We start from the raw sequence: 14,284 nt of genomic DNA, 5'->3' as shown, positions 1-14,284 counted from the left end.
ACACTTAATTAGCAAAGACTTAAGAAGTTCATAAAATCAGAGGAATCCAATGATATTATTACACAACAATTCATCTGCCGTTTGTTTTATTTTTATGTAATGATGCTGGTTTTTCAAAAATTAGTGAACTGATCACTTACACTCTGTGTTAGACAAGAGTCTGGCAGATGTTCATATCGGTAGCTCAAGTGCTTCTCCCAGACTCACAAAGGTTCTGTAAGATTGATTCGTGTTGGCATGTAGCAAAGTGCTGTCCCATCACTTTTATACAATTTCGAAGCTTAGAGCCTGTCACGCTCAGCCACTGACCTGCTGACGTCACTAAAATCTGTGAGAGTTTCGTGATCAGGGTTTAGGATGGAAATTGGGCCAGTGATGCCAAAATCCTGTGGTTTAAGAAGCTGCCATGTTGCTTCTGGGGTGTAATTTAGAACCAGAGTCTGCACGGTACCAGTACAGGATGTTACACTCCACGGACCGAGGGATTGTTGACAGTGATTGGACTCATCAGAAGGTTAAGGCTTGAACTCATATCAGCCAGATCAAAACTACCAAACAATACTGAAATCACCTTTGGGAAAAAATGTTATGTGATTGATTGATTTATATGTGTGAGTTGTTTGTTCCTTTGAGCAGCCAGGGGGAGATGGTTTGGCTTCACTTTTGGGGAGCTTTAGGACATCCATTTTTACACAGCCTGTGGTTAGGATAAATTCCAAGGATATACAGCGTACTGAGTTCCTAGACCAAGCAAACCCCAATTAAATCATATATGTAAAGCTTTTACAGTGTTTTGATGTTGTGTAGCCTACAGTCAAAGTCTAATGTCTTGCCTTTCAGAGGGATATTAGAGGATTAAGAATGTTGTGAGTGTCTGGCTAAAAGATTTCATTACAGCAAAGCTCTTCAAATTCAGAGACCCAGTTTCAAACATTATCCTTCAATTCATGATGTTGTCATTCCTTGACAAAAATCGTTTTGTTTTTTTTTTTTTTTTTTAACACACTTGGCATTGTTAAAAAATTATTATGAGAAATAGCAATTTACTGTATTCTGTCATACTCAAGACAAAAGGATAGACAGTTAAACTCTGCACTGAGCCTTTTTATTATAGTAGGTCATGACATTATATGATGACCTGGATTCCACATCTGCTGCATCATGGAATATAGACATAATGTGTCATGCAGAGATAACCAGACAGCACAAAAAATGTATTCAAGTATAAACTGTTAATATACGATTTCTGTCTTGTTGTTTTAATAGTGTACAAGGGACAAGGGTTTTCAATAATTTGTTACAGAAATTATTTTCTAAAGCTCTCATATATATCATATAAATTCCTGAGTCGCAGCCACAGATGCTGCTGTATCTTTCCTGAATAAGGAACCAACAGGGTCAGACTGTGTTTTCTGCAGGTCTTTACCATATTGCTCTGATCACCTGCTGGATTCCCCACTTTGGCTGCAGCTCTACATTCCTCTGCTTGGCAGTGGCACGGCTGCCATCTGTCCACGCTATAATCCTCCTGTCATTCTATCTTTTGCTGTTGTCACCATCTGCACTGTCATCAGAAGACCTGGAAAACTCATCTTCTCTGTGGTAAATTGCAGATTTCACAGAGAACAGAGGAAAAAACAGTTTACCTTTTCAGAGTATTGTGTAAATGCCCATATTAAAACTAAAGAAACTGAAGATAAATATTGTAACTAAGAGCTTTAAAAAATTCTAGATATGTATTATATTACCAACTCTATACTTGCTGGAATTATTTGGGGAAATGCCAAATAAATGTTATATTAATAATATGTGATGATGTGTAATTTGATTTTAATTTTTAATTCCCCAAGTGTCAAACCAGTTCATGATTGGCTGCTTGCCAAATAAAACTCGATAAAATTATCTCATGATTTTAAAAAAACAAACAGAACAAGTGGTGCCAGGTATAACAAACCCCGCCCCTGGCACGTATTGTAGCTTATTTTGGCTTCGATCCAGCTGATATCATCATGTGCTGATGTCAGCATATCAGTTGCCTCTATATATTTGCCAAGTTTGAAATAAATTGAAACAAAACTGATGCTTTTATAGACATGTGAAATTTTTCCAATTCTAAGAAAATGGGAAAAAGAAAAATTTTTAAAATTCATAAAAAATCTGAACTTTGACCTACTGTTCCCAACATGTACCCACATGTATTCTGGGTCACTGGCAATATATAAACCCAGTTTGGTATGAATTTAACCAATAATCTTGCTGCTAAAGTGTAAACAAACAAACAAACTAACTAAACCAAAAACAATACCCCTTGCCTCCCCTTCGGGGGGCGGGGTAATAAAAAAAAACAGCCTATGAAATGAATACTTCAGATTTTGGCAGACAGACATACAAACACACATATTTTTTCTCACTAAATGGGTTTTGTTGGCCAACAGTTTATTGAAAAAATAGAGATACAGTCAAGTAATAAAGAAAAACACTGAAATATGAAATGTGTTCACTGAAAACCTAATAACAAAGGGAAATATTTTTGTATAATTTTTGAGTATCATTTTAATATTTTGACTTAACTTTTGTGGGTTGACAAAAAGAATGACCTCTGACCTCACTGAGAGAACACATGATCAGATACCTTCTTTCTTCTGTGTCATGGTTTTTACTCATCTCCAACTGCTGCTGTCTCTGACATGACTGTATGTCATCGTGCGGTGACACTGTCAATATGTGCAGTTACTAGCGAACGGCTCTTGTTACTCATTCATTCATATTGATCACACTCATCAGCTATTCATTAAACACCTGCTGTCATGTTCTGCTTCTTATGCTGATGAAATAATCACTGTTTGGTAGTTTAACACCTTTCTTATTCCCTGCAGCTCTAACTGTGTCTGTATTGTTGTTAACAAAGCCCTGATAACACACAACAGCATGACACACCCAGAAATTATCAAATTAATCCAAATTACAGAAGTGAGTCTCTAATTATTGTTCAGTACAAACCTATCTGATACATTTAGCTTTTGCTTGTTATCGTACAGTTTTCTACTGTGTCAGTTCAACTGTTAACTACTTTCTTGTTCATCAGTCAAATCCCTTATTAATTTACAGTTACTTTAATTTACTTTTCAGTAGGCGGTGAGTGCCAAACCTCATTTTTTCATCAGGTAAATCCAAAATAGCTGTGTATCAGCACTAATTCAGTCTTGGATCAGAATTCAGTGTTTCAGGTTTATATATATTTTGCATGCAGTCTTATGTAAATGACCTAGGAGGCAGTATTTTGCCTGTCAAATAAATATTGCTGAGGGATAAAAAGACGAAGCACCAGTATAACCATAGAAATGTAGTACTTGTATCATGAACAGAATGGAGATGCTTCTTATTCTGATGGAAGTTTTCAGACGAGCAGATTTGTCCCTTGGAATTGGAAGAGTTCTTTTTTTTGTAATTCAATTCAAACAGCGAAACTTTCATTCGTTTTAGATCCTTCACACATGATGTGAAAAATGTCCAGCCTTTTTGTTTTAATTTTGATAATTATTGTTTACAGCTCATGAAAATCAAAAATCTAGTGTATGTAGAAATGTCAAATGTCTGAAAAGTAGCTATGTTCTTTATCCACTCAGTACTTAGTCAGGGCACCTCTAGCTCAAATGACTGCATCAGTACGCTGTGGGGTAGAGACATTCAGCCTGTGGACCTGAGGAGGTGGGGGTGAAGGTGGAGGTTTTGCATGCAACTCAGTGCGTCCATCTTTCTTAAACCAGCGGCTTGTGAGAACTATACAATATTTTACAAGATTTACGACATGTTGCGAGACAGGACTTCACTTCAATTACACATCAGAAGCCAAACACAAATTGTAGAAATATTGCTTTTATTTTGCGTAAAACTGTAATGGAAACTCAGCTAAGTGAGTGTCTTCTGGACAAGTGTGTTTGTGATGATTGAAGTAGTGTGTACTGAGCTAGATCAGGGTTTGTTTGTTTTTTTTGGTTTGTACAGTAATCACAACACACAGTACAACAACCACAATAAACACAAAAACCAAAAAAGGAATAGGCCAGAAGCAGAAGCTTATTTTTTACCTATCTTTTTCACCTGACACACACCACTTACATTAATTTAAATGTGTACATCATTGAGCATTGTCATTATAACAAAAGAATCAATAACAAAACAAAAACACATCTACCATCTCCACTTAATATTCCTGAATGATCTTATACTTAAGGCATTTTTTAAACATTATCAGATAAGTGAACAACTTAAATTCATCATCAAGTCCATCCCATAATTTCACATTTTACATCTGGACTTCACATTTGACCTTACTTTCATACATTAAAAACTATAAAGACCACTTAAATTATAGTTACTCTCTCTTAATTTAAAGAACTCTTGAATGGTATTTGGAACAATATTATTTTTTACTTTATAAATCATCTCTAATATTTTATTATATACAATATCCGGCAATTTTAAGGTATTAAGTTGAATAAATAAATTATTAGTTGCTTCAAAATATCCATATGAATATCGAAAATATCCAGCCATGAATATCCAAGGTATTCATGACATTTATACAGCATAGATAGTGATGTACTCATTGTATTGTAATGTAATGTAATGAGAAAAAGTCATTACTGATATAGCTGACAAAAACTATAGAGGATTTTTAATGATATTGTTATTTTTTGAGATACACCTGTACACATGAGCCTAACTGATAATATGCTGACTTATTATCAGATGATACTGAATAAGTCAGGACATTTCAGCCTCTCTGTACAATCCTTCACCCCCTCAGACAGCTGTGAAGCCACTCTTCCTGTTGGCGCAGTGTGATGACGTATTTAAGCTGCAGGGCATGGATCAATATCACTAATCCACAAAGCGAGAGAGGAAGGGAGGGAGGGACAAGGTTGACCTTGGAGAGAGGCAGCGTGCAAACACTATGTTAATTCCCTGTCCTAACGACAAGTATTTTAGTTGGCAAGATGCTAAATATACAGGAGGTACTGGTTCACCAAACAAACAAAACTGTTTATGGGTACCACGTCAGCATAGGGGGAAAAATCAGCAGCTGCATGTTTTCTTACAAAAAGTTTGACTTATTTTTCCAGAATGGGTCATATGTTTTTAAGCTATTTAACTTGAATGTTCACTTTCCATAGGGAATAGTTATTTAAAAGTAGGTTACTAATGGGGGTGTTGCAGTGTTGGGGAAAATATTTTAAAAAGTGTAGCTTCTGATGCTACTTCACACAAAGAGATAAACTGGGCATGTTATTTAGCTGAAAAAAGTCTTTGCTTTTACTACTGGGAAATATAGTTAGCTAAATTAACATATTCACCACTGTTGTCTTCAAATGTTGTGGAAATGCAGACTCATCTTATCAGCTGGGGAGACATGGCTGCCATTGTAATGTCATAAACACCCTTGTCAAATTTTTAACAAAATCAAGTTTGACTCAGGCTAATGTGATCTGTGTTAAACTTCACATCTAAGCCTCATGGCACCCTAAAAATTGCATAAACCAACTAGGTTAACCTTCTATTGCAACCCTGTAAATGTGTGTGCAGTGGCTCAGCAGTCAGACACAGCCGCTTCAGAAAACCACGTTGTATCCTCTTGCAACCAAGCAGCTTTTAAAAGTTGTTTGCTTCCATTTTTGTCTGTTATCCTATTTGAAGTGTGATGGATAGGCAGCATCCTCAAATCATGAGCGGCTCCAACTTCATCGCTGAAGCTCACATTAAGGACTCATAGAGAAAATTCATTTCTATATGTGTCGTTCCCTTTTGGGATGGAGGTGGTTATATTTAGTTTGGGGTTTTGTCCACTGTGAAATGAAGTCCATGCTGCGTCTGGCCAGGAGATGATAAGCCTATTTCAAGGGAGGTAATGTGCAGGCTCAGGGCTTCCTCATCACAGCCAATTCGGGTTCCGCCGGGCCCCCGAGAATACTGATCACTGCTGTGGATGCAAATGAGGGGAACTTTCCTCAAGGTCGAAAAAAGATTCATGCAGAGCAAATTAAGTCAGATGACTTCCCGCCCGATGTGGCTTTTAAATTGCACAAGGCCTGGCAGAAATATGATACATCATCTGGCTGGTAATGAGAGCATTATTTCAAAAAAATACATCTTTCATTACTTTTCTCACTTTCTTTTCCATTTACACCTCCTCTCTACTGAACATTCAGCAAAGGAATAGGAGACAGTGTCAATTATTAGATGCATACGTTAAATAAACTCGCCCTCACATTCCAGTAAAGTACGAGTCTTAGTTATAATTAATCTTGGTCGCAAAATCTAGCAAATTTTCTGAAGATTTGAAAGTTTTACAAATGGGTAGTTACTTTAAAAAACATTAATAAGGTAAATAACTGTGTGCAAAGTACAATTTGTCACTTGTGACAAATAAAGTAATAACATCCAGAGTTTTCTTATTCGCTGTGTTTAGTAGATGGAAAGCTCACTAGGAGCAACAACAAGAAAACTATAAAATCAGACTAACCCATGTTGGACTTGGATTAGACAGGTAGATGCATGAATTTGACACATAGGTTACCAAATATTTGAAGGTTGTGTATTGGCCTGTGGCTTCAAAATGGCAAAGGTATCAGTTGGTACATTCCAACATGCATTGCTGAATTTTGGAATCCTTTCTGACTTGTAATTAATCCATTTAGATTTCATGGTTAAACTACAGATTTGGCAACAGTAAAATAGCATGTAACTGTTGGCTTTCAAAGAAACTGGAGAATCACCTCTGGCGTAGCTTTGCAACTCTGAATATAAACATCATAAGCTTATATGAGGGGATTTTATGCATAACTATGGAAATGGCACAAATAGTAAATTGCTTTGTAATTTTTTTTTTTGGCTTGTAGTGAAACATTATGATGCAGGTCACCTTTTTGCACATTAAGCAGCTGAAAGCAAACAGAAGAAGAAATACTGCTAAATTCTCCTTGCACATACATGTATGTTAAAGCAACCTACGTAAAAGTCTTTCCAGATTTTTCACACTGTCACTATACTACCATTAAACTGATATGACACAAGATGACGTGACTGTTGTGTTTAAAAATTGATACAGTGCAGTTGCTGCTATTCATGGAAGCGTGGCTCCCATCGGATTGCAGCACTAACCAGATTAAATCATTATACACTTTCACTGATCCTGACTGCCATAAACACGCTACATGTGTGGTTTGATTTTGTGTTTTCCATTCGTTCCAGGTCCCATCAGCAGCATACTGGTCAACACATATGGCTGCAGGCCCATTGTCATGATGGGTGGCGTCCTCTGTTCCACTGGCATGATCTTAGCTTCGTTCTGCACCAGTGTAGTGCAGCTTTATATCTGCATAGGAGTTATCGGCGGTAAGCCCATTTAAATCCACTTAACTCTAGGCCTTAATTTGCTTGCTTTGAATTGATTTGATTATTGTTTTCTTTGGAGTAGTAGAGTAAAAATAACAGTATTTGAGTAGGAACAATGCATGTGCTCATGTGATTCTCTGAAAACAGCTCAAATTTTCCCTTATTGTGCTTGAAAAACATTGTAGCCATGTTTTACAGATGTACTGAGTTTACTGAAATAACATGAATGCACCGTTACTATCTTATAAAATTAAACTGATCTTGAGACTACAGTCTAATGCACCTCTGTCATGTCTCCTAACAGGACTTGGATTAGCTTTCAACCTGCAGCCAGCGCTGACTATGATAGGCAAATACTTCTTTAAGAAGCGTCCCATTGCTAATGGACTGGCCATGGCAGGCAGTCCAGTGTTCCTTAGCACCCTGGCTCCTCTCAACCAGTACCTCTTCAACAGTTTTGGTTGGAGAGGTAGCTTTCTCATCCTGGGTGGCTTATTGCTGAACTGCTGTGTGGCCGGATCCCTCATGAGGCCTCTGGGACCGCCACCCAAAAAGGCTAAGAAAGATGAAGAGTTACCTGTTGTGTCCACCACAACAAAAGAGAAGCGCACTGTTTGGCAAACAATCAACAAATTCCTGGACTTGACACTCTTCAAACACCGTGGTTTTCTCATCTATCTGTCAGGTAATGTCATTATGTTCCTGGGATTCTTTGCACCTATTGTCTTCCTGGCGGCGTATGCCAAAGACATGGGTGTGGATGAGTATTCTGCTGCTTTCCTGCTCTCAATCCTGGCTTTCGTCGACATGTTTGCCAGACCCTCCATGGGGCTACTCGCCAACTCACGCTGGATCCGACCCAAAATCCAATACTTCTTCAGCTTTGCTGTCCTGTACAATGGGGTGTGCCACATACTTTGCCCTCTTGCGGATGACTACACTGGTCTGGTTGTATATGCTGTGTTCTTTGGCTTCGCCTTTGGCATGGTCAGCTCAGTACTGTTTGAAACACTGATGGACCTTGTTGGAGCTCAGAGATTCTCCAGTGCAGTGGGACTCACCACCATTGTGGAGTGCTGCCCAGTCCTTCTTGGACCACCTCTTGCAGGTATTGTCCATCTGTTTAAGAGTATGCATGGTTTGTAGTTTGAGTATTTGTGATGCAGATAGAGTGTTCTCAGCATTAACTGCATTATTAAAGGCTGATGACACAAAACCATTTTAAAATGGTGTTTAAGTGTCGGTGACTAGTGAGTGAGTAGCTGGATAGTGGAATAATGTAGTTATTGAGCTAGCTGTTATGTAGTCAGCAAGCAAAGTTCCTAATGTACTGTACGTTTTACCTTTTATACATTTTCCTCTGTGCATTACACCTCATGTTTACAATAAATTGTTTTCTGATCTTAATATCATGCAATGACATTAATGTATGAACAGTCTTATAGTCTAATGTTTTTGTGTCTTTCAGGGAAACTGGTCGATGTTACAAAAAATTATAAGATCATGTATTTCTGCTGCGGAGCTGTAGTGATTGTAGCCAGCATTTGGCTTTTCATTGGAAACTTCATTAACTATAGACTGTTGGAGCGTGAGAAGAAAGCAGAAATGTACAAACGGACTGAGACAGAAGATCCTGACCAAGGCCAGGATCAAAAGGAGGCTGACGGGGAAGCCCAGGCGTCACATGAGCTGGTTGACCAAAGCCAAAAAACTGAGGAGCCTATGCAGCGTGAAACCAATATCTAAATCCTTCCGTCATCCAAACAAATCACCGTCACCTTCACTGCAACCTTGCAACACCTTCAACTAAGATCAAACTGAGCTTCAAGCCAAGAGGTGCCTGTCAGTGTGATCCCAGGATCTATTCTGGGTCCTTTGCGCTTCTTTTAAACTGCCAAAGCAACAACTTTGTTGTAGGAGGCCCTGATGTGTATTATCAGTCTGTAACAGAAACATTAAGCAAGGAGGAAAATGTATGATACCCCATATGAAGAGGCTCTAAATTGATGTTTGACAAAAATACTAACTGTATTTTGTTTATTACCATATTCACCTCATATCAGATTTTCTGTAAATACATTTTTGCAGCTGAGGGATAGATAATTTCCAACACACTCACATTCACAATCAGGATGTGGGGATTATTGTTTTAGTGTAAAGTGCAGAACTACATCAACCACAAGCAAATAGCAGCAAATCTACTGATGCTGATAGATAACTAGGGGAATTAATTAACTACGCAGTAAGACAATCTGCCTCTAAAAAATTATGTCCTGCAGTTTTTTTAAGGTTGATTTAGGTAATCTGCACCTGCCCCAACAGTTAAGAAAAATGTCTCAATCCGTCTAATAAAAACATAATTCCATTTATATGTCCACAGATGTGAATACAACACGTTGCTAGCACCAGCAAACTTATCCACATGTATACAATGACACATACACAGTTGTTTTTCACAATGCAGAAGCTCTGGTTGGGTGGTTGGAGCTTTGTATGACTGACTGAAGACAACAGCGGCCACTGTTTGAAAGCCTGGGAAACAGATTTGTTGTCATGGCTTCACACAATGAGCGTCTGGGCTCATGTGTTGCATTTTTGATGGATAGTGAGCAAACAAAGGCTATGATTGTACCTACCTGTACACGTCATAAGGACAACTATATGGTATGCAGATTTTTTAGCATAAACAAATGAATAGAATCCATGATCTGCCATTTTTTCTTCTTTCAAAGTTGTGGACAAGTGGGAAGCTTTGAATAAATTGCTCCTGTCTAAGATAATGTTTATGTAATCATACCAGTAGGGAACAAATGAGGAGCTGAAATCTGATTTAATGTTGGCAGCTGTTGAACCTACAAATTTCCCTTGCTGCACAGCTCTGTAGGAAGCAAAATCTTCCGATGACTTGTTGATTATGTTATTCGCAGCGCTGATACAGCATTAGCAATCCCACTGCACTGGAAATGGTTGATCCATCTAGTGCTATGCGTTAGGAAAGAACGCAAAATCCTAATTGCAGTGTTTAATACAGCAGTTGGGTTGCCTGAAATCCCACATCTATAAATAAGTAACAGATGTGTTTGCAACTGTTACAACAGTGCGGTGTATTATGCTGCCCTCCTGAGCACTGTAATGGAGTAAAACAGGCAAAAATGTTGTAATTTAATAATATCAGTCAAGTCATAAAATGCCTCCTGTAATCTTGCATTTCATTTTGCATTCATTTATGTTGGAATCACTAGAAAAATAGCCATACTTCACCCCAAACATCATTGTAAAACTGCTGCAATTCAATGAATTTAATTATAGTTGAATGTAATATCCTTTTTGGGCCTTAATAAGGTATAAATGACCAAAAACCATCTGCATAATAGTGGTTTTTCTACAGCCAGAGCCCATGAGCAATATACTCCGACATATTTTAATGCAGATGTACAGGGAAATGTGTTTGTGTGGACAGCAACAGTCTTTTCTGTGACTCATTGCCTTAAATGTAAAGTGATGAATGCAGAGGAGTTGTACAGTGAATACTTGATAGTATTATACTAAAGTATTATACTAAGCTGTGTGTTAACTGTGACCCACTTTTTTGCTGTGATTAACCTTAGAATTTTAAATGAAATCAGTGTATTCTCTGTTTTTTTGCGTTCTATTTGTCCATATTGTTAATGCAATGAGATTAAACAATCATGTTCTGTAGTCTCCTCATTAACTAATTCACTAACACATAACATTCATGTCAGTATGTTCAAACATCTGAAGAAAAACTACTGACATTACTAAATAATGTATGTTAAATAACATTTTAAATCCTGTTTGTATATGAATATGTTCAGCATGAACATACCATGTAATAATGTAATTACGTGTTGCTGTTGATGTTAATGTGGTTATCATTCCATGTATTATTCTGTGTTGATGAACATTTCTGTCTCAAAAACCTGAAGCTTTGGTTTAATGCCAAAGCTCTGACCAAATGATGTCCTGTCTCAGATGTCCTAACAAAGCCAAACTCATTTTAATAACAGATGTGATTTTCAAAGCAATCATGAACAATGGTATTGTCTTTTCCCTCATTTGAATAGTTGAATGTGTGTATGCTCAAAATGATGAGATGTCCACCTGTGTTGCAAGCCTATCAATATTGCATCATATTGAATCAAGGGTTATAAAACACAAACACTATGTTACTGTAAAGTCCTCTGTGTTTTCTGGTGAAATCAGGTGGGTCAGCTGTTGTATTTGGGTCCTACACCTCTTGATGATGAATTATTGAGAACAACTGCTGTAGAAGTTACTGTATGCACACTGTTTTGATTTTCTGAAGCCCATGACTTCATCTGATCTTGCTTTTGGACCTGAGCTTTAATTTCCTTGTCACAGCCATGTTCCAGAAGCATGTGGTTTCTCTTTACTGCCTAAGTCCTTGTATGTTGAGGTTAACTTTCCTTAGACTGTCTTTGGAGTTCATCTGTTATAACTCTCCTGCTCTGACTATCCCACCAGCCTTTCATGCCAATATTAGACCATATTTTTGTACACTGCCATGTCTCCACCTTCATTATGGCCTATGTTAATAACTGTGAATGCGACTGAAAATTCTGCACTGACTTTAATGTGAAGGAGGCTACTTTCACTCTTTGAAATAGAAGTCACTATATTCACTGTACAATGAGGGTAGTGCACTGCTGTACAATCATTCAACCGAAATAACACTGCCCCCTGCTGGTGTTAAACTATCCAGAGCAAAAGCTTCACTTGTAACAGGAAAACACCAATTTTCATGAACCATTTGTTGGGTGCAGAAGAATATCTCAGTTTATGGTGTGATCTCTTTTTGACTGCAGTTGATTGGGGTCAGAAATATTGCTTTTGTTCAATCCAGGATGTACTGTACATGCCTGACACTTTATGATATTCTATAACCTTCCTCTAAATAGTAATGCAAAATGAATTCTGTTCGGATTCAAGCAATACGGGGTTGTATATTTTGCTTCCAAATGTTTATTCCTAGAATAAAATGACACAAGGTATAAGATTCAATCAACATAGACATAATTAAGAGGGGATATGAAATGCACCAGTAGCCTTATTGATCATACTGCTTAGCATCTTATGTATTGTGTTTAAAACATTTTAAATGTGTCACAAAGATTGTATTATTTTAAGGTTTGTGTGAGACCAATTTTAGAGAGAATAGATTTAAAATAGTATTAAATACTTTATCTCTCTTTTGTATTTTATTTCTGCTGAAGAACATAACTGTTGTTAGAAATGAAAAGTTAAAATATAGGAAGAGCACTGGCTGTATTATGTTACCTTGTTTTGTTTTTGATGTGTGGAATCAATATGCAGATTGTAAAGGCTTTAAGGCTTTCAAAGGCCGACAGAGATCTGAAGGGATGTTTCTTTTTTGTCACACTTTGTTATAGGATTACATGTAGTTGTCAAGTGAAACTTGAATGTGGCCATGTGCCACCTTTTCTGGTTTTAGGGTTGTCTTTGAAAGTACTTCACTCTCAGTTTCATCCGGTATTTTGCTGTTAGAAATGACAGCAGATTGGAGTTTAGACATTGCAGCAGAAATGCTACACTTTAAAGGCAAAACCACATATTTTCTCAAACACTGTAATGGAACGCTATGTACAATGAACATGTCCTTGGCACTTGCCAAATGATCTTGAACGATTTGCTCTTTGTTTATCATGAAATTGTGTCTCTAAAATTCATCCAAAAACTCTAGGATTTTCATATTATAAATGTCACATTTAAAAGCCTCGTTTGTAAAGAAGTAAATAATAAATAAATAATCGGTCTCTAAGCCAGTGAAATCATTTCTGTTGCTATAAACTTCAAAACTCCAACCTGCAAAATTAAACTGGCTAAATTATATCTCATGAATTTCCTCTTTTGCTTATTCATATGTTGAGATGATGAACAGAGTCTTTAATTTAATTGAAAATTATTATTTACATGCTGGAATGAACAACAAAGTATGGGTGATGACTGTGTACAATGACTGATTGCTACTGGGAGGATCAACGACTGTCAGTAACATCTTCTAACCGTGCCTTATTGTGCTACACTGGTCATGATGAAAAGACATTTGTGAGAGTTGTAAAAATGGTATTGTGAGGCTCACAAATGTCCACAATTGGCCCATTTCTGTCTGTAACGTACCATGTGTTTACAAATCACTGCAGTGTTTCATCACATGTAAATAACCAGTGAATCTAAAATTCACTCCATCTTAACACTGTTTAAACAAAGAAGGCGTTAAACTGCAAGAATGTGTAATCACACTGTAGAGTACACGATGCACATACATCTGCATATGAACACATGAGGACGGCTGTGCTCACATGTCCGGACCTCAGCACTGTTTGTCTCAGTATTGAACACAGTCCATTATTCTCCTTCCAGTAGCAGACATGCTGTGTGCTTTCTCATCAGGGCGACTTTAAGACATTAAATTGTTTTCTGATTGTGTCAGTCTTTCCACTACCTCTGTAAAACCGTCATGTCAGAGTGAGGAAAAATACCACACGGGTATAGACAACCGATTTCTGTATTTGTACGTCTAATATGAAGATATCACCTATCACAGTAGCTAAATAAAATATATATCCAAACAAGCTTCTGTTGGTGATTTTATGCTTTGATTTTAACCCATAAAGACCCGGTGCTATTTTTGTGGCAGTTCCCAAATAAATTTTTGTCTCTATTTAACCTTTACTTAAGTGATTTATCATCATTTATTATAATATTATCCTCTGTATTTTGTATTTTTCTCTGTAAATCATGTATTTTCGTATATTTAATTTCCTATACTTAATTTAGATGCTCATGAAAACTCACAGTAAACTCAAAGGTTGTTATATTAAAACAG

The 14,284-nt window shown here is 37.2% G+C and overlaps 1 protein-coding gene across 2 annotated transcripts in view; it reads left to right on the top strand.

The window, feature by feature from the left end:
- LOC115429220 (monocarboxylate transporter 2) overlaps positions 1–14,031 on the top strand; it is a 35,071-nt gene extending 21,040 nt beyond the window's left edge. The window contains exons 2-4 of one of the 2 annotated variants that reach the window (XM_030148499.1): positions 7,252–7,395; positions 7,700–8,503; positions 8,864–14,031. In XM_030148499.1, coding sequence (XP_030004359.1) covers positions 7,252–7,395; positions 7,700–8,503; positions 8,864–9,141 — 1,226 coding nt within the window. In that variant the 3' untranslated portion in view covers positions 9,142–14,031. The remainder of the gene's footprint in view (positions 1–7,251; positions 7,396–7,699; positions 8,504–8,863) is intronic. The other variant, XM_030148496.1, reaches the window with a different exon arrangement.
- The last annotated feature ends 253 nt before the right edge of the window (positions 14,032–14,284 follow it).

The sequence above is a fragment of the Sphaeramia orbicularis genome, chromosome 12 (assembly GCF_902148855.1).
Source record: "Sphaeramia orbicularis chromosome 12, fSphaOr1.1, whole genome shotgun sequence".
Lineage (NCBI taxonomy): Eukaryota > Metazoa > Chordata > Actinopteri > Kurtiformes > Apogonidae > Sphaeramia > Sphaeramia orbicularis.
The sequence above is the reverse complement of the archived record's forward strand: the minus strand, read 5'-3'. Positions and strand labels throughout refer to the sequence as shown.